General features: G+C 46.1%; 1 protein-coding gene across 5 annotated transcripts in view; it reads left to right on the forward strand.

Annotated features, from left to right (window-relative positions):
- Positions 1 to 14,046, forward strand: part of NCOA6 (nuclear receptor coactivator 6) — a 30,039-nt gene extending 15,993 nt beyond the window's left edge. For 2 of the 5 annotated variants that reach the window (XM_057424661.1, XM_057424667.1), the window contains 6 exons: positions 1,100 to 1,221; positions 2,114 to 5,104; positions 6,572 to 6,640; positions 7,765 to 7,801; positions 10,341 to 10,489; positions 13,437 to 14,046. In XM_057424661.1, coding sequence (XP_057280644.1) covers positions 1,100 to 1,221; positions 2,114 to 5,104; positions 6,572 to 6,640; positions 7,765 to 7,801; positions 10,341 to 10,489; positions 13,437 to 13,483 — 3,415 coding nt within the window. In that variant the 3' untranslated portion in view covers positions 13,484 to 14,046. Of the gene's footprint in view, positions 1 to 1,099; positions 1,222 to 2,113; positions 5,105 to 6,571; positions 6,641 to 7,764; positions 7,802 to 10,011; positions 10,490 to 13,436 lie in introns of those variants that run through there. The other 3 variants (XM_057424662.1, XM_057424663.1, XM_057424664.1) reach the window with 3 other exon arrangements.
- The last annotated feature ends 6,176 nt before the right edge of the window (positions 14,047 to 20,222 follow it).

The following is a 20,222-nucleotide window of genomic DNA, read 5'->3' on the forward strand; positions in this document are numbered from 1 at the left end:
AGATTGAGGGAAGGGATTCTCTCCCTTTGCTCTGAGACTCCTGCAGTCCTGCATCCAGCTCTGGGGTGCTCAGAGTAAGAAGGACATGGACCTGTTGGAGTGAGTCCAGAGGAGAAAGATGCTGCCACGGCTGGAGCAGCTCTGCTCTGGAGCCAGGCTGAGAGAGCTGGGCTTGGTCAGCCTGGAGAAGAGAAGGCTCCTGAAGGGGAGACCTTAGGGCAGCTTCCAGTGCCTAAAGTGGCTACAAGAAATCTAGAGAGAGGCTTTTTACTCGTGACTATAGTGAGAGGACAAGGGGGAATAAGATTTTAAACAGAATCTTTTCCCTGTGAGGATGCTGAGGCGCTGGCACAGGGTGCCCAGAGAAGCTGTGACTGCCCCATCCCTGGCAGTGTTCAAGGCCAGGTTGGACACAGGCGCTTGTAGCAAGCTGCTCCAGTGGAAGTTGTCCCTGCCTGTGGCGGGGGGTTGGAACTGGATGAGCTTTAAGGTCCTTTCCAACCCAAACCATTCTGTGATTCCAGGATCACTTGCAGAGCCTCAGTATCCCACAAAGGTTTGCGCTCTGGTGGGTGACATAACGTCCGATGCATCGGTGCATTTTGCTGTGATGTTTATGGAGGTCTCGGGTACCCTGAGCTTGTCACTTCTGTGTACACTACTGGAAGAAGTGTTGCTACCATTGAAATACATTTCTGTGCTTCTACCCATGATATTTACTTACCTATACAGGTGTCACAGCAGTATTAGAGGGAAATCAATTTAGTTTGGATATAAATATCTATATCATTTGGAATATCCATTGGCATTTTCCTAGTTATAAAACTCGTATTCAGAGTAGGAAAAAAAGGGGAAAAAATGTTGAAGATCAGTAGAGCACCAGGTAACTTCTTCAAGTGTATTTAAGGCACAGGAGTGACTGCCAGCAGACCTGAGCTCTGTGGGCAAGTCTGACCTTTTACACCAGAGGCAGTGGTGCATGGCAGTGAGCTACTTGAAGGTCTGTGAAAAGTGCAAGGAATTAATTCCTTGAGTTCTGGCAGCAGAGGTCGAACACTGACATGAGGCTGGATCTTAATTACAGTTATTTTTCTTTCAGTTCTTCAGAACCACGTCCAGCTGGCCTGGAGGAGAGCGATCAGTCATCACTGTCTGGAGATCAAGGAATGAGTTTAGATAACTCAGGCCCCAAGCTTCCGGATTTTGCAAGTAGGCCACCAGGTAGCTGGATTTTTCTGTGGATTATCTGAATGTAATAACTACAGGAGAGCTTTTAACTCATCCTTGTGACAGGTCTGGTTTGTGTCATCACACAATCAAGGCCAAAGCTTTTTTCCCTCCTAGTAACTGATTGTTAAAATGTTTTCTTTGAATTAGCTCAAAATGAAGAGGTGTCCACAGTCTCATGTATCGTCCTGTAGGTATCATACTGAATACTGCAGTTATTCAGCAATAGGATAATTGATACAAAAATCTGTATTTCTACCTGTAGCACAGACTGATGCTTTAAGAAGTATTAACCAAATAGCTGATTTTTTAGAATTAGGAAGTAGAGACTGCAGTTGGAATTGTGCTTTGCACATAGGGAGAATTAAATCCAAAGTCTGCAAAGGAATTTGTGTTATAAGCCACATGGGTGGTTCTTAGCACTGTTTTTAGGCAAGTAATACATGGCAGATTCTACTTTGTACACTAGAAAATGTCAGACCTGTCGCATGTATGCCAGGCCATGTCCAACAGTGCCTGTCAAACTCTTTAAGGTTGTTTTGAGGAATATTAGTGAAAGTCCAACTCTGCAACTGTGGCAGAAAGCAAGCCCATGGACAATTGCAGGGTCTTCAGCTGGCATGAATCTGGAGTAATAGTAGCTGGTATGATACACTAAGAGATCTCCAATTGCATGTCATACAAGTTATTCATAGACTGAGTAAAAATACCTCTGAGAATTCGGTAGTCCTTGTACTTATTTGTAAAGCCTGTTTCATTGATGTGGCTCTCACATAAGACAAACAGGCTCCTGGCTATACTTCCTATCTGATCTTGTTTGTTACAGAAATTACGCTTTCTCTGATCTTTGGTTGGTTTTAATGAATGCATCATCTTGTTGTCTCAGGTTATCCATCTCAGCCAGTGGAACAAAGACCACTTCAGCAGATGCCACCTCAACTCATGCCACATGCACAGCAGCCACAACCACAGCCCCAGCAGCAGCCGCAGCCACCACCACAGCAAGCCCAAGCAGCACCACAAACACCACAGCAGCAGCAGCAGATGATGATGATGCTTATGATGCAGCAGGATCCCAAATCGGTCAGGCTTCCTGTACCACAAGGAGTTCATCCACCTAGAGGGCCTCTGAATCCAGATGCCCAGCGAATGCCAATGCAGCAGGGGGGTAACATGCCAGTAATGGTTAACCTCCAGGGTCCTGGGTCAGTGCCTCCATCTCCTGATAAACAAAGAATTTCCTTGCCAGGCAATCCTCCTCTGGGAAATAATGCAAGAAAAGTGGTTTATCAAGATAATGTCCAGAATCCTTCCAGCTCACCCCTTGGAGAGGTTTCATCAGTTTCCTCCCTTCCAGAAGGAGCTGGAGCTGAAGGCCCCCCAGCGTCAGCAGCTCAGAATAACCTGACATCACATTTAGTAGTTTCACAAAACCAACTAATGATGACAGGACCCAAAACTGGACCCTCCCCACTTTCAGCTGCCCAAGGTACAAGTCCTCAGCAGCAGTCGAATTCTCTGTCTAGTGCTCTTACACACCATTTTCCAAATGTTGCCACCCCATCACAAACTGCAAGGCCTAAAACCCCAAACAGAGCAAGCCCAAGGCCATACTATCCTCAGACTCCTAATAACCGTCCACCTAGCACAGAACCATCGGAAATCAGCTTGTCTCCAGAGAGACTCAATGCTTCTATAGCTGGTCTGTTCCCTCCCCAGATTAATATTCCTTTACCTCCCAGACCTAATCTCAATAGAGGATTTGATCAGCAGGGTCTTAATCCCACTACTTTGAAGGCCATTGGACAAGCCCCATCAAATCTCACCATTAACAATCAGTCTAGTTTTGCTTCTCCACAGTCACACAAATTGGAAAGTGTGGTCATGAATTCAGGAAAACAAACCAACACTGGAGGAACAAAGAGAGCAAGTCCAAGCAATAGTCGGAGATCCAGTCCTGGATCCAGTAGGAAAACTACCCCAAGCCCTGGCAGGCAGAATTCAAAAGCAGCTAAATTGTCATTGACAACTCCGCAGAATCCATCTCTCTTGCAGAACATGGAATTACAAAGAAATATGATGGCTGGTCCCTCTTCTTTGCCAACACCTGTGACTTCAAGCTTCCAAAACAACAACATGCTAAATACCCCGAATCCTGCAGTATCTGTACCTCCTGTGGTGGGCATTCCCGAAGACAACAAAGAGAGCCTTAGCGTGCCTCAAGATAACGAGTGTCAGAGTGCTCAAGGTGTCCAAGGTAACAAAGACCAGCCCAGTATTGAACTAAAAGGTATCCCTACTCCAGAAATGAAAATGGTGGTTCCAGAAGAACAGCCAAAAAAAGATGGGCAAGCTTTGGACTCCAGTAAGCTTCCAGTCATGGAGGAAAGTAAACCCATGGTGTCTCCAGCTATGAGGGAGGCACCAACTTCCTTAAGTCAACTTCTTGATAATTCTGGAGCTCCTAACGTAACCATTAAGCCTCCTGGGCTGACTGGTCTTGAAATGGCACCGATAGTTACCACTAGTGAGGAGCTAAAGAAGATAGCTGTCATTCCTCCACTGCAAGATTCATCCTCGAGCAAAGAGTCATCTAATTCACTTAGCTTGCCTCAAAGTAATGAGCCCTGTTCAACACCAGGGCACCAGGAACTGGGAGAAATAAACTCAAGTGTTGCACAGAGCGTTCCTCCAGTAATGCAGAGGCCTGTCAGCTCTTCTTCTATTTCAGGTCCTTTGCCTCCCAACCAGATAACAGTTTTTGTAACTTCAAACCCTATTACATCTGCTGCTAATACATCAGCACCATTGCCATCTCACTTGCAGCCTGCATTGGTGTCAACTGTTGTCACAATGCCCAATGTAGGCAACAAAGTCATGGTGTCTGAGGGACAGTCAGCAGTTCAGTCGAATGCCCGGCCACAGTTTATTACACCCGTGTTTATAAACTCATCATCAATAATTCAGGTTATGAAGGGCTCTCAGTCAAGTACGATTCCAGCAGCCCCCATGACTTCTAACTCTAGTCTGATGCCTCAGTCGGTCGCGGTTGTTGGGCCTTTGCATATACCGCAGAATATAAAGTTCTCCTCCACACCCGCTCCTCCCAGCACATCATCCACCAGTCCTGTTTCTACCATTCCCACCAGCAGGCCACTGGTTCTTAATCCCTTGGCACCTCCTGGTCAGCTGCCTTCTCCTGCTACAACTTCTTCCAGTGCTCCCTCAAATCTCCCTGCTCAGCAAGGCAAAGACTTCAGCCCAGAGGAGACCTCTTCTCAAAGTGGTGGGTCGAGTGACCAGTGTTCTGTTACAGCAACGCAGTCAGGACCTGTTGTTTCACCTCTTTTGACAAGTAGTCCGGGATCTGGGAACAGGCGCAGTCCTGTTTCATCAAGTAAGGGGAAGGGAAAAGTAGACAAGATTGGCCAGCTCTTGTTGACTAAAGCTTGCAAGAAAGTCACTGGCTCCCTTGAGAAAGGGGAAGAGCAGTATGCTTTGGATGGCGAAGCAGAAGGTCAGGGACTAGAAACATTGGTCCCAAACAGTTTGGGAACAGAGCAGTCACCAGCAGAACTAGATAATAAAACTGTGACACTGCCAGCACCCAGTCTTCTAAAACAGAGCACTTCTGGGCCTGGCTGTTCGGGTGCCAGCACCACAGCTGCTGCTCCTGCCTCCACGCCTCCGAGCACATCAACAAGCACTCCTCCTACCAGTGTACCACCGGTTGTAACCACTCCTGCAGCCCCAGACCTCTCACCTGCAGCACCAAGCACTAATGGCAGTAACCACGGTGCTGCACCGGCTGAGCAAACCGGGGCTGCTGTGGTGGAGGAAAAAGCAGGAGCACATCAGGAACTGCTACAGAATGCAGGTAAGTCCAGTGCTGCCCTGTGTAAATGTAGGGTTGCTTCTGTAAACTTCCTAGGTGCTTTTCTCTATGAACATAATAAAAGTTAGACCCCACAGCCAAGGCTGACAACTCCTTTTGTGTTTCTGAGTGTTGGGGTTTAAGCCCAGCTGGTAACTCAGAACCACAGAAGCACTTGCTCACTCTGACCCCTTCTTCCTTCCCTCACTCCCGGAGGAATGGGGAGGAGAATGGAAAGAATGTAAATCCCACGGGTTGAGATAACAGTCCAATAACTAAGGTATCATACAAAACTACTATCAATAATAATAATGATAAGGGAAATAACAAGGGGAGAGAATACAATTGCTCACCACCTGCCGACCGATTCCCAGCCCAACCCAAGCAGCGATCTGGGCCTTCCGGATGACCTCCCCCCAGTTTCTATACTGGGCATGACGTGCTGTGGTATGGAATAGCCCTTTGGCTAGTTTGGGTCAGGTGTCCTGGCTCTGCTTCCTCCCAGCTTCTCCTCCTCCCTTGGCAGAGCATGAGACTGAAAAGTCCTTGATCGGAGTAAGCATTACTTAGCAACAACTAAAAACATCGGCGTGTTATCAGCGTTGCTCTCAGGCTAAAGCTGAAAACACAGCACTGCACCAGCTACTAAGAAGGAATAAAAATGACTGCTACTGCTGAGCTCAGGACAGTAAAATCGACAGAAGTCAGCACAACTGAGAACTTCAGCTTGAACACGACGTCCCTGTGGCTCTTAGATGTATGTCATAGCTGTGTGCCAGTAGAAAACGGAAACATTTCCTTTAAGCTTCACAGAAGGAATTCTGATTTGTTAGGAGAAAGATGGAAGTGGGTATTCTTCATTAAAAAGTAATGTTTAACTTTCTGTCTTCATGTTCTAAGTTCATTATCACATACAAGAGTAGACCAGAAAGCGGTAGCCTGACAAGAACTGATTTTCCATCTTAGTTTTAACTTGGCAACTTAAGAAATGTTAAGCCACGTCATCTTGTTGCCAGAGGACTTCAAGGGAGCCTCTGGAGCATATTTTGCACCCTTGCAATTGAAAGAGTGAGGGCATTGATTCATTTACAAAGAAGCTTTTTTTGCCCCAGAACTTCTGTTGAAATGAGCATTAATCTAAGAGACTAAACTCTTTAATTTCTAGGACTTCCTTTAATTTCTCAGTCTGGTGAAAAACTGTTGCCATTAGAAAAGGGATTTATGATATTTAATTTCATCACTTTTCCTAGTTTGAGAAAACTTGGGATAATTCTGACAGAGTTTTAAGCTGGGGAGGTGTGCGTGGTGGGGGGAGAATAGAGTGTAGGTGAGCAATATTGCATCTGTAAATGAAAGCATTGCAGTAAGGTGGAAGATGCAGTGTTCTGTAAAAGCAGCGCGATTGCACAATAGAAAATGTTTGCGACTCCCTTTGAAAATAATGCTTTTTCCCCTCCACTTTTGTTCTAGCATCCTCTCAACCTTTAACACAGAAAAAAAGTTCAGTTCCACCATCAGAAAGTACTGTTCAAAGAACAGGTAAATCTTACTTTGGAAAAGCAGAATGTAGGTGAACTAAACTGTGTTTGTAACTGAAACTACACCTAGTTTAATGCGTATTTAATGGTCATTAACATGCTTGGCAATTTGGGGGTTGGGTTTTTTGCTGTTGGATATTCTCCCTGTTCAAATTTTGGGTAGGAAGAAAAGTAACTCTTTCCTTATGTTGCTTGGTCTGTATTTCTTTTGTTACCAAGATACTTGTTTTTCCCAGGCAGTGCTATATAGACTTACACTGAAGAGCCTGATGTTTCAACCATGCGTATTGTAAGGGGTGTTTACCAGAAGAGGCCAGATACTATCAGTTTTCTTACCCTTTTATTTTATACCTGTATTCCTTGTCTACACCCTAGCAAACTTTAGGTACTAAATTGATCCTAAAGGCAAAGCCACGGTTCAGTGCAGCAGTGTCCCAGAGGTTTGGGGGTGTTTAAGGGTGAGATGGAGTTGTTATAGGCACCATGACAAATGAACAGTGAGTTAATACCTTACATTGTGATGAATCCCTAAGGCAGTTTCTCACAAGAGGTGCTGTGTTTAGGTAGAGATAATCCCTCTCAACAAAGGGTCTGGTGGATATGAGGAGAATGAAGAGATGGGACAGTTAAAAGGATGAGAAATCTACATCATCTCCTGAGAGATTTTCCAATTCAGCAGAAGTATAATTGGGCTTCAGAAGATTGCCTCCTTTTGCATTAGAAGGTCTTGCTGTAAGAGGTGGTTGGGTTAAGGTAAAATTTAATGTGCATAATAGATCCACATTAGTATTTTTAAGGTTTAAAAAGAATAAACCGTAGATGTTTTAGAAGTGATAAACTGTCTAAAATGGGAGCTGAAAAAGGGAGAGGACTGTAGCTCTTGTCAGGAAGTTTCTCCACCATTTTCTTCTGCAGGGTTCCTTTTAACTTTCCTCTGCCTTAGCTGGTGCAGGTCATAAGCAGAAAGAGCACTTGGCTGACCTGGTACTTGTTTGATGTGTCAGTTTGCTTTGTGAGAAACAGTAGATGAGAGAAGATTATTCTTCAAAGCTAAAGCATAATGAGAATAATGTGAGATGGTTGTGCCTTGACAGTGGATTTTAAAATTATCTTTTTCTCTTGTAGAACTTGAAACAAATGCTCCGGTAGTTGCTGGTCAAAGGTAAGGAGATAGTTTGTGTAGATGCAGAATAGATGTAGCTTTCATGGGAGGAAGTCCCTTTCTCTTTGCTTCAGTTGCACACCTTCTGCTACTGCTTTTCATTTTCTTGTCCATGCCCTTTCTGTCCTGCTAAGAAATTGGGATCAACTGTGTTTCAAAACATTGCTGAAATGCAGAATGTAAGGTAACGTTTCCCAGCTCTGTCTTCATGCTTTGGGCAGTGTTTCCTCTTATCCCTTCAGGCCTGTTTCATGTCCTGGAAGGGTCTTGAAGGTTCTACTGTTTGCTATTTTCTGAAAACAAATCAAAACTAAAACCCCCAAAGCCTGCAGCTTAGTTCTTATGTGAAGTTTTGTTTTCTGCACTTCAGCTTTTCTAAAGTTTGGGGGTTTTCTGCCCTTGTGACTGTTTTCTCCAGATTTCTTCTGTTTGCCTGTTGACACCTGCCAAAACCTGATAGGAAAGTCAGGTAGAAACTTCATCGTGTGCCAGTTAAGACACTCAGTAATTAAAAAACCAAATTTCAAAAGATTGTGTTCTGCCAGAAGAAAATGCAGTTTCCAAGGTCTGTTTCTGTTAGATTCTAAACCCACCAGACTCTTAAACTCAGTCTAGGCAGCTGTAATGATGAACCTTTGTAAGGTTTTTGGATAACAATGTAGGCACGAATGGCTGAGTTTTTGATGCTCCCCATCAGTGGAGTGAAGCCCTAAGCCAGGGCAAGAGGTACAGTTAACTCATTTGGTTCATCATTTGTAAGGGAGGAAGCACAGTACAGTTCCTCAGATCAGAAGTGACTCCACATTGAATATGTAACTGTATTTACCATCACATGGATTGGGATCTTTGTACTTGTATCAAAGATGAACTGAACTGTCAGTACAAGTTTTCTTTAGGGTGCAGTTCCTCTGGAAAGCTGATGGTGTGACACTTAGCAGATGAGCAGATTCTCCAAGTGAAGCACCCTTGCATGACCCTTGTCCACACTCCTCAGCACATCAGATGACCACGAGTGCATTTCTGATTGCATTTTTCTGGGCTGATGCTTTTCTGAGCAAGACCAGAAAAGAAGGGAGGTTTTCAGACAGAATGTGAATCTAGTGATGGCTGATAGAGTGGCCAGCTCTGAGCCCCTGGAGTTCAGCACTGTTTGGTACAAACCTTAGAGGAACTTGCAACCTAGAAAGCACCGGGAATATTTTTACTTGGGACAACTTGATTTCCTCCTATAAAAGAAGTGATGAGTTGGTTCCTTTGGGATTAGTGACTAGATCTGTTAAAATTATCTGTAATAACTGAGCTTCAGCTGCTGATGCCTGTTTGCTTGCCTCCGAGTATCCTCTGAAGTAGGTGGCTGCTATTGCAGCTGCCCACATTACTGACCAGAAGAGCAGTTTGTGACCTGTTTGGGGGATTCAGTTTATAGGTTGCCTATGATCCTGTCTATGATTTATTTTATCTGAGACAGTCCATGTGCTTCAATATTCTCCTCTGAATAGTCTCTCATTGAGAAACTGTGTTTTAAGTCGTTAAAACTACAAGTGTTTGTAGTAGGTTTTCCTCTCAAAATAGGTCTTCCTCTGAACCAGTGGCAGTGTAGTGGAGCCTCTGGAACGCACAGGTCTGCTCTGTGTGTTTTCACTCGGTTCTCTGATTAAGGCAGCCTTTCTTGACATCTCACAAGTATCACCCCAAGGCCATGTAATGAGTTGTGTTTCTCCTTTTCCAGTATCGGCAGTGATTTACTTGGTTAATTACTTACCTTTGAATTCACAGGAGATAAGTTTAGCGTAATCTTCAGAAACCACTTAGGCAACAGAAATTGTCTGGCATTCATGCATTAAGGAGAAAACACCCAAACCTCAGGAGGAATTCACAGGGTAAAGAGTTAATTACAAAGTGTAGCACTCTATCTGTTGTCTCGGGGACAGGAAATGTGGATTTCCACGCTACCTAAATTATTTGATATAGCAGAAAAAGCTTTCTATTATGAAAAGAAACCGTTTTAACGTCAAGCTTTAAAGCTTTAAGAAAGTTTAAAATAAGCCTTAAGCTTTTGAATATTGAAGATCAGTGGAGTGAGTCTTGTAAAAGCAAAAGCTGGCATACTCACTGAAGAGTTCATAATGCCTCCTTGTGTTCATCTGCAATTTCAACTCTGTGTTCCCATATCATAGCGGTCTCTAATGTAACTTGTTTGCTTTTCCTAGACTTCAGTAATGGTGGCACCTGTGGAAAACAGAGCAGACAATTTATAATGCATCTAATTTCTTGGTCTTCTAATGTTGAAAATATTCTCTTTGAGGACTTCTCAATTCTGTATCCTCTGGTAATTTTTAATAGAAACGGACTATACTCTGGCTTACTCAGGTCATTCTGCATCTGATAAAACTTCTGGTATCTCTAGCATTTCATATCTTCAGTGCTAATAGTCCGGAACTGGTACCTGTGTCGGTCCATCCTCCAGCTTGTCTGAGTTGCATAGAAAAGCATAATCCTTCTTACACTTCATCAGAAATATTTTGTCCCACTTTATTAGTAATGAGACAAAAGAGAATTGTGAAAAGTCTAAAACTCCAAGTAGAAGAAATTCAAGAACAGAGGATTCTGCCGCTCCACAGGAAACTGTAGAGAACGGACAGCGCAAGAGGTCCTCCCGACCAGCATCTGCATCCAGCACTGCAAAAGGTAAAATCCACAGCCCTCATTTCTCTGGAGAGGGCAGGCAGTAATGTACTGCCCCAAGTAATAACCCCTGGCTCGTAATGATGGTTTACAGCTTCTAAGTGTGCTTTTAACTCTAGTTTCAAAGATTTAGACACAGGTTGGTGTTCAAGTGTTGACCGACATCTGTACTGGCAGTGAATCTTGTGTGAATTTCCCATTGTTAAATGTGTGGAACTTGTTTTCTGCAGTACTCAACAGCATAGCGTTCAGCAAGCTTGCCTAGTTGCAGTTGAATTCTCTTGGCAGAAATGTGTTGCCATTGAAAGGACTGTACTCAAGTAAAAAAAGTCACTCTTTCTGTTTTCCTGAAGCCTGAAAGACACAAGACAGATGCTAAAGTCTTCCCAAGTGCACAGTCAGCTCTTGTGAAGCCAAATGGTGTGGTTCAGGCATGTTCAGAACGCTGCCTGGATGGCAGCCTGAAGCACCAAGGAGTGCTGTGTGCTAGCACAGAGCCTCAGCTGTTCTTTCCAAGAACATGTGAAATCCTAAAGTTACAGATACTAACCCGTGGCATTAGCAGTTGCTGACGTGCCTTATTGCTACCCAGGCTTCAGTCTTGAACAGAGTATGCAGTATTTGTGTGAAACACATGGTCATTGCCAGAATGGGCAATCCGTGGTGCCATTCTGTGTTTCCGAAGCTAAACTCTGTCAGCTCCGTTTGTTTAAGGGTCAGAAAAATTCTGATGGACAAAATTTGTTCAGAAGGGTAGAGAGAACCCAGCAGGAGGCAACATTCAACCAAGATATTAAAGATAACATACAGAACAAAGAGGTATTGATATAAAATTCTTATAAAAGGAAGTCAAGTTGAATTCAGCAACCATTTTCCATACTGAAGGTACTAAAATTGGATGGTAAGAATATTTGCATTTTAAGAGTTTCAGAGAAGACTTCCAGCTTGTGATGAATCTCAAAGATGACATGGAGGGACCTGTATGTTCTGCACTTTTGTGGCTGCTGAATTTAATTAAATCTACTTCTTGTGGCAGGATTGTGCAGAAGAACCTGAGTCTGTATTGTAAAAATCAATTCTCTTTCATGATTGTGAAGAAAAGCTTGAAAACTGTGAAGCCAATGTAAAATCTTTAGATTTGGTGATACTGTCCTGAGTGTGAAGGGACCTGAAATGTATGGGCCTGCCCCCATACTGTAACGAGTAAACCTAAAGATGACAACCAGTGGCACATCAAATTCTGGGGATGTGGGAACATGAAAGTACATGAAATTGAAATAACGCCAGAACTCAGAGGTTTTGTAGTGACCGTATTTATTACCTCTGTAAGTAAAATCACTGCTTTTAAAACGTGCACCTGAAACTCATGCAGTATCTAAGGGGTTTGCTTGAAAACACTGATCCTGCTTACAGTGTGGTACCCTGGGCTGTGGTTACATTGCTTCATGCAAGCAATGACTCCTTGCAGGTGGTAGAGAAAGCGAGCAAAGCAAGGCTCTCTTGTGGACGGGAACAGGCTGGTTAGTGAGGGAGCTGGTGTAAGGAAGTTTGCCAGTTGTGCCTACTCTGGTCTGTGGTTTTTGTTAGCGAATCAGAGCTTTAGAAAGCACGCTTGGTTTGTATGCTCCTTCTAGACATCTGCAGGTGTCTGTGTCCTGAGAAACTCTCACTGGTCTGTGTTAATGTGGGGCAGGGAGAAGCTCCTGTTAGGGGTGGATTAAGGCCGCTGTAGAAATGGCAGTTAGGGAAAAACCTGAAATGTAGCAGAGAGAAAGACGTAAACTTTGACCAGTTGGTGTAGGAATCCCTTTGCTAAGCATCAGGAAGGAGGAGGCAGAAGGGTAACTGTAGAAGGACCTCACAGCAGCAGGGCTGGCTATAGCAGCTGCTGCCTGAGCTGCTTCCATAGTGCTGCTGCTCAGAGGGAGCTCTGGTAAGTGGGAGTCGTGCCTGCTGAGGTGTTCCACTTCTGAAACCTGGTGCTGTGTTGGCATTGTCACTTCTTGGAGTACTTCAAGCAAGGGCTGTTGCGGCATTTACTGTAGTTTCGAGTTTGTTGAATTTTATAACGTTGCTTCGTTTTGGTTTTTAAATACAACATTTAACAGCCATGGAGTTGTACTGTCGCTCCTCTAGCTTTAGATGTCTTGGGTGTCTTGGAAATCTTTTCCCTATTGACTCTTAAAATACACACAGCTCTAATAGCTTTTGGAAAATACTGTCAAGAGCCAAAGATACATTGCCAACGCTTAAAATCCCATTTTTGAAAGATCTAAAGATGCAAACACCTTTGGTCCTTACTCTGTTTTGTTTTGAAATGGAAACGTTAGTGCCTTGGTAAGTGCACTGAACATGTCATCTGCTTTCACCGCAGCTTCTGCGAGCGCTGCTCCTCACGGTGTTTTGTACCTTTCTGCATAGCTGCTTCTCTGTGAATCATAATGTACACTCAAGAGACTCGTTTTCTAATGATCTGACTTCCCAAGGACTCAAACAACTACATTTGTAATTCATGTGGCAGGCTCCAGATGACCTTCCTAAGTGTTTTTTATAGCACCATCTCCACGATGCTGGCTCCCGCTGCCGCAGTTTGTGCCCAGTGCCCGTTTCACAGAGGCACATCTTGAGCACACTGTGCATGTGGGGAACTAACATTGAACACTTAAACATACAAAACCACCCAGATCTTAAGGCTGATACATTGCGAGCTCAGCATTGCTGAAGCCCTAACGCTTGGAAGTCGTGCCCTGCCAGAGCTGGGGGAAGGCTGAGCTGTGTCCCAGCGTTGGTGTTTGTGTTGTGACTTGGTGAAGAGGCAGTCCCGGGTCTGTGGGAATCCCGCTCCTCCGAGGTTTGCACTCTGGTGTGATGGTGGCAGGGCAGTCTGTGCACCTCTGGTGAATGGCTTGTCGACTTCGTATCCATGCTTCTTTTCTTCTCTTAATTTCAGAAACGAGTGCCAGTGCAATGCAGTCAAAAAGAAGAAAATCCAAGTAAATTACTGCATGGAAACATGAAACTTGTAAATGAGTGTGAATTTACCAATAGCGATTTTGAGCTGTGATTTTTCTTTTTTTAAATAAAATTCTGTACAGTAAAGTCCTTTTAATATTCTCCTGTTCCCCCAAAGTGATTTTTTTTTCTAAAAAACAGATAAATAGATATAAAAACTGGGTTCTCCTAAAACCCCCTGGACTTACGAAGTGAAGCCGAGGGTTAGCACATGAGGTTAATGTGTTTGTATGAAATGGAAGGGGAGGGGAAGACAATTGTAAATTTATTTGTTTCCACTTTTCATAAATTAGAATACAGGGTTGTCATTTTTAGGTATTAAAAATAATGTATTGTGCTGTTGTTTAAGTACTGTATGTGAATAGCAGTAAGAGGGTTTAGAAACAAACCCAATCATGTTTGGAAATGTAAATAATTTTATTATATAGTAGATCTGATGTATTTGTTGTAGAAATGGACCAGTGAAACAAAACAGAAAACAACATAAATGTAAGGGTTTGTATAATGTGGAATCCCTCATGCTCTAAATAAATGTTATTGTCCTATAAGTTGGGTTGAATTATTATTAGCAACAACAACCGCATCATTCCAAACAGGAAGATTGAAGGGATTATTTAGAGCTGGAGGCCTGCAAGCTCCTTATATGGAGCTTTAGAGAGGAGTTTGTTTAACCACAAACGAATTAACTGATGCAGCTGTTCTTGCAAAGCAAGAAAACACAGCCCAGGCCACGCTCCTGCCCTTAGGCTCTGCGCAGGGAGCACATACAGGGTGAGGAGGCCCAGGAGACCGCGCTCCCCGCGAGTAAAGCTGCTCAGCAAGAGCATGCAGCAGAGGGAAAAGCTGGATGGAATGGGTTGAACGCAGGAGCCTGCAGTCTGGTACGTGGATAACCAGCAGAGCCTGGTTTGTGCGCAGGGCTGCGGGAAGTAGGTCAGGCCCCTTGTGCCAGGGAGCTCTCGCTGGTGCTTTCGGATTACTCGATGCTTTGTGCACAAACAGACACTTGGGCCTGTTCCCTTCTCCTACACAGTTGTAGAAACATATTGATATGTAAAAAGGCTGATGAAGTTGTACTTAAATGTAAATCTTCACCTTTTATCATGGAAGAAATTACCCATTTGTGCACAAGTTACTAGACACTGAGTGAGGCTCCCATCTCTGGTCATCACTGTTGAAGTGCAGATGCTCTGTGTCTTTTGCAAGGGAAATGTTATAGATGCTGGTGGGATGCTCTGAATCCCCAGCTCTCCCCCAGCTGTTTACACCTCTCTTGCTTTACAAGGGGCAGTATGAAGCTGGTTTCCACAAAAAGCATCTAATCCTTTAGGATTATAGATCCATACATACACATTTATATGCACATGTAGGATTATGGATCCATGCACACACATTTCTATATGCATGCATATATTTTATATGCATGTATATGTTCTGGATGCACTCACACGCATGTAAGTACAGTCAGTAGGAAGTGGTTTCTGAAATGGCCCATTTTACTCCTTCCATCCTCCACGTTGCATTTGCTAACCCTCCTCTTTAGATGGTTTTATTCCACATCTGTGCTAAGGACAAGGTGGGATCATCCCATGCCTGTCAGAAGGTTTTGGTGGGGCAAGAGGGGTCCCCCCCTTCTTGCTCTTTGATGTCCTCGCCTCAAGTCTGCCTGGAACGTGAGGAGCCAGTGTGCAGGTAACGTGGTGATCACCCTGTGCTGTGCTATTGCCAGTGGGGAAGTTGTGGAGCTGGGATGAAGTCCACAGACCTGGAAAGTCGCCTTTGCAGGCAAGGTCCATGGACCAGTAAACTGGGGAGGAGAGGGGATGTACTCTTGGTTGTGGCAAACACCACATGGGGGAAGCAGATGGGCTTGAGGGCAGGGTCACTACAGGGACACGGACCTTGGGAAAGGACAACTGCAAGATCCTGCACCTGGGAAGCAGTCTTGGAAGGAGCTGCAGCCTCTTGCCCTTGTGCCCACTGGCAGTGACCGGCGGAGAGCAGCTCTGCAGCTCTCGAGGTGAGTGAGCTACCTCTGGCTTGGTGCAGGGATGGGGCTGCTGCACTGCGGGAGGTGATGGTTCCCCTTCCCTTGGCACTGGTTAGATCGCATCTGGAACATGATCACCTGCTTCCCAGCACCATCACCCCCTATGCACGCAATAAAGATGTTGATAACATAGAAGGGACACAGTAGAGGGTCACCAAGGTGGCCCGGGGCTGGGTGGCAAGACAGAACGTTGCCCACGGCTGTGTCTGCTCTCATTTTGGGTATTTAGAAGGATGGAGACTCTTCCCCTTCACTGGGCAGCCTGCTCCTCTGGTCAACCACCCTTGCAGTGAAAAAGCATTTTCTTATGTTTAAGCAGAATTTCTCTTCTTTTTTACTTCATTTTGTGCCTCTCATCCAGCCCCTGGGCTGAGAAGAGTCTGTGTACCCCCAGCACGTGGATGGGATCCCCCTGAGCCTTCGCCAGCCCTCTCCTCATCTGTGGGACACTCCAAGCCCTTAATCACCTTAGGGGCATCTCTCTGCCTCTCAGTTACAATGTGGGTGGTATCAGGCTGTTGTTTATGTGCTTGGAGAAACAGCTCCAAGCTGTTGAGCTGCTGATGCTGTAGACACTGGTACATGAGGTGGCTCTCACCTTGCTCAGGGCCATCAGCACCTGCTTTAGCTCTTGCAATCGTCTGCTGAGCTTCAGGGTTTGGTAATGGGGAGGGGGGAAAAAATCCCCTCAAAGACTCTGTTTGATCCCCTCCCCTTGCTGTCAAAAGGGGCTTTTTTTCTACTGGCTTGTCTGATAGTCACAGCATTAAAAGCTTGCTTTAAAAACCAAAGCATTTTGCAAACAGGTCCTTAGAGAAATCCACACAAAATAGTTTAAATATATATATAATTTTTTTTTATTTCTCGTGGTTTTTTTCTTTATATTAGATTTTTTTTTCAGTCAAAAGACAGCATCACAACCTAACAACCAGAACCAGGTTACATACACACAGGCACACTACATAACGTATTCCAGGCAGTCGTGTCCTTCAGTCTGTTGACACACAGCAAATGTTTAAACAATGTCCTACGAGGAGTAGACACCTTTCTCTACCGACCTTGCTTACACCGATTGGACATGTAACACACACAGAAAAGGACAGGTTTTGTTAGCTTCGAGTTTCGGACGAGGTTTCGGTCCTGCAGCAGAGGTGATGTAGAAAAACAGGGGGCTTCTGGTTCCTCTTCTCAACATCCCGGTGTGGAAGTTGTCCCACTGTTGTAAGGCATTCAGCAGAGCACGGCTGATACAGAACTGCTGCGTGGGCATCTGCTTGGTGGTGTGGGTCCTCTGCAGCACCCCAACAGGGTCAACCCCATACAGGGCTGCGGCCGGGGGCGATCACATTCTCCAATGCATGTTAGGGAAGGCTTAAGGCAACCTTTTCCGACCAAATAGCACCTTCTTTTCTCACCAAATAGCACTTTCTTCTCCTTTCTCTTGGAAGGAAGCACCGGCCATTGAACACGCTCTCTCCTGGTCAAGTGCTGGTGCTCGTGCTGCTCACTCTCCATGCACAAACCACTGGGGAACTGGGGTTTAGGCTGAGCTTTCCAAAGCCGCCTAAGAGATTTAGCATCTGAAATGCTTTTTAGCTAAAACAACAACAGAAGCTCAGTGCTTTCCAGGGCATTCATTCTGTCCGGCTTCTCCGGCGAGCCCAGCGTCTGCTTTAAAAACAACGTAGAAACACAGGGATACCGAAAACTGCCTCCCCACTCAGCTCTTGCATAGGGCTTTTAACTGCAGTTCACCGGTTTATTCAAGTCCTGCAGCTGCGGTAAAAAAAAGGATGCCAAACCATGCGGAAGGGTGAAAGGCACATGAACAGTCAGTCCAGCACGGAGGGACGGGGCGCGCGGAGCAGTGTTACAAGCAGAACACCTCGGGTTCATACATACAGCTAAAATATTGCAGTGCTCAGTGGCTCTGTACAGGTGCGCTTGTGAGACCAGAGAAAACGCGACTATGCCACCGTTACACCGCGCGCTGTTCCCTCACCCCTGCGCTTCCCGAGGCATAGTTGTGTCGATACAAAGCTGAGGATACGATTTCAGTGGGGCTGGGGCACAAGGTGCTCCCGGCTTCCCTGATGTGAATGCATGGGGTGAGCGCGAAAGAGTGGAGGAACCCTGGGCTCCCCTGCGCAACCCGGTTTTAAGCTACACTTGAAATGTACTGTGCCGCTTTCCCCCCTCTGCTGCAAGGGATGAAACCTTCCTCCCGTAAAAGTGCTGGAACATGAGCAGGGGGGAAAGCAGAGGGATTTTCGGGGTTCTCTGTAACAGAGCCAGAGCTTCACACAGTGTTTCCATGCACCAGGGCATGTGGTAGCATCCCTTCAACAGAGCTTTGCACTCGCTGTGGGTATGGGGCTGGAAAAGCAACCCTCAAGCCAGCCCTGGAGGTATTAGCTCCCAGTGAGTGTAAGGGGGACACACACCTCCGCATCGCCTCTGAATAAGAACTTTATACAGGACGACAGCTAAGAGCCATCCCTGTTATCAACTGGAGCTGCTCATCTTGGTGGGGTGAGGACCGAGCCCTTCAGGATGCTGGGAAATAATTCATGACACCAACATCGTATGGAGCAGATGTCCAAGAAATGGGAGGAGATGGAAGCTCCTTGAAGACAAGCCCTGAGGCGACCAAGCCTATTCAATGCCCTTTAACGTTCCTGGCTGGTCTCCTGGCATGGAGGTGCTGCAGGTGCGGTGGGTATCGACAGTCCCCAGTGGCCAGAGCCACCGTGGCATCAACTTTTAAGCCCAGATGCTCAGGGAAGACTCACGGATCACCCCTTCTCAGCACAGGGGAGCAGGGCTCGGCGCTGCCTCTGGCAGGCAGCAGCAGGCAGATGCTGAGAACCATTCTTGGCTTGACGCGTCCCATTGCTTTTTGCAGCTCGGTTCCCAGTTATTACATGGGTTAATCTTTGAGGACTTGTTGGCTTTCAATAAATTCACCTGAAATGTAATTTCTGCTTTACGCAGGGCACTGGAAGTGATGCTGATCCTCCACGGGAAGACTTGAAGGTGCACGGTTCAAGTCTAGAGCCTCACTGGGGTATTTTCTCATCTATGTTTTCATTCTGACTGGTACGACAAGACAACGAATGGGGGGGTTTATCCCCAGTGGGTTTTTTCTCCCCAGTGGGGCTGGATGGAAGAGGAAAAGGTACCAGCAAGATGTAAATTTAAATCATCTCTTGATTAGAAACATGCTAAAGGAAGAGCAAAGAGTCCCACGGTGGTGAGCTTTGGGATGCTCCACGTGTTTCCGTTATCCACGATGGAGGAGGAACGGTGACTCCCATGGAAAACCTTTTGCTTCCTTCCCATGGAGCTTTTAAGCAGAGCCTTTTGGAAAGCGCATTTGTGAGTGCAAGCTTCAGGGGTGACAGGAACTTCTGCCCCGCTGCCCCTGGCCTTGCAGAGGCAGAGTTTGGTGGAAGGACATTGCTGTGGCTGCCCATGAGGTGTCCCCATCCGCCCCATGCTGGGAGCTGGGTCACGCAGGGTGTGGATGTTCAGACGTGTCCTGACGTGCTTGGTGCTCATCTCGAGAGGTCGAACTTCCCCAGGAGAGCTGCTCCTCCTGGTCCTATCTTGATGGCTGGGGCAGCCTCAACACTCGCTTCAAGGGGTTCATCCATTGGACTGGGATGGAGGCAGGCTGCCAGATGAAGACCACTGAGATCCAAATCCCTTGTGCTCTGCTTAGAGAAGATCCCCTACACCACGGGGTCTCCAAGTGGTGGAAAGGATCTTTCCATCACAGGGGTCTGCTGCCTCACAAGCTCCAGGCAGTGCTGCCGCAGCCTGCCCGCAGTGTCCCAATGTCCCCAGGCCTGCGCATCCATGCTGCTCCTCACTGGGATGCCAGCAGAAGGCTGGGAAGCTGCTGCCAGGCCCAGGACAGATTCACCCAGGTCTCCCCATTGGGGAATTCTTCCTTTTTCTCTATGCTTTCATTACAAGAAACAGAGAAATTTCCTCCCGCAGATCTGCCCGTGACCTGCACCAGCATTCCCCCATGTGATGGCTCAGATGCTGCCCCACATCCCGGATCCCGGGGACACCGTGGAGCCAGACCAGCTGCAGCTGATGCAGAAAGCACGGCTTCGCTTCACTTCCCAAATCCTCAGGGCCTCACTGCTTAAAATCCATACGTGGCTGTCCACAAACGAGCCCAAGGAAGGACCAGGCGCATTCCAGCAGCTTTAAGGTGAATATTCGGGGCATGGGCTGCTGCTCAGGGATGGACACAAGGGGACACAGCTCCTTTTCCACGCAGACACTATGCCAGAGCATCAAACCCTGCGGCTCTCCCAGCACACAGCAGCCCCTCACCAACAAGCGCTGCCAAAGGCTTCAGCTGCATCCCTGCAGCATCCTTCAGGACCACACAGCCAAAGGCCCCCCAGACAGAAACAAACCCACATCCAAACAGAGGAACCCATAAAGACCACATCATTATAGACCCCAGCACATTTGTTTGTCCCTGAGTCCATGCTGTAGTTTCCCCCTCTGCAAGTCAAGAAGAGAAAGCAAGACTCATCCTAGCTGTTCAAGCAGGACACCAGCCCAAGGGCTTCCCTGCCAGCCAGCACCGTGTTTGCTTCGCCTTCCCATTGGGAGCATCACACAGCGAGTCACAAACTGAAAACACTG

The sequence above is a fragment of the Pezoporus wallicus genome, unplaced genomic scaffold (assembly GCF_028554395.1).
Source record: "Pezoporus wallicus isolate ANWC-B61680 ecotype Strahan unplaced genomic scaffold, APGP_CSIRO_Pwel_v1 contig_11996, whole genome shotgun sequence".
Classification (NCBI taxonomy): domain Eukaryota; kingdom Metazoa; phylum Chordata; class Aves; order Psittaciformes; family Psittacidae; genus Pezoporus; species Pezoporus wallicus.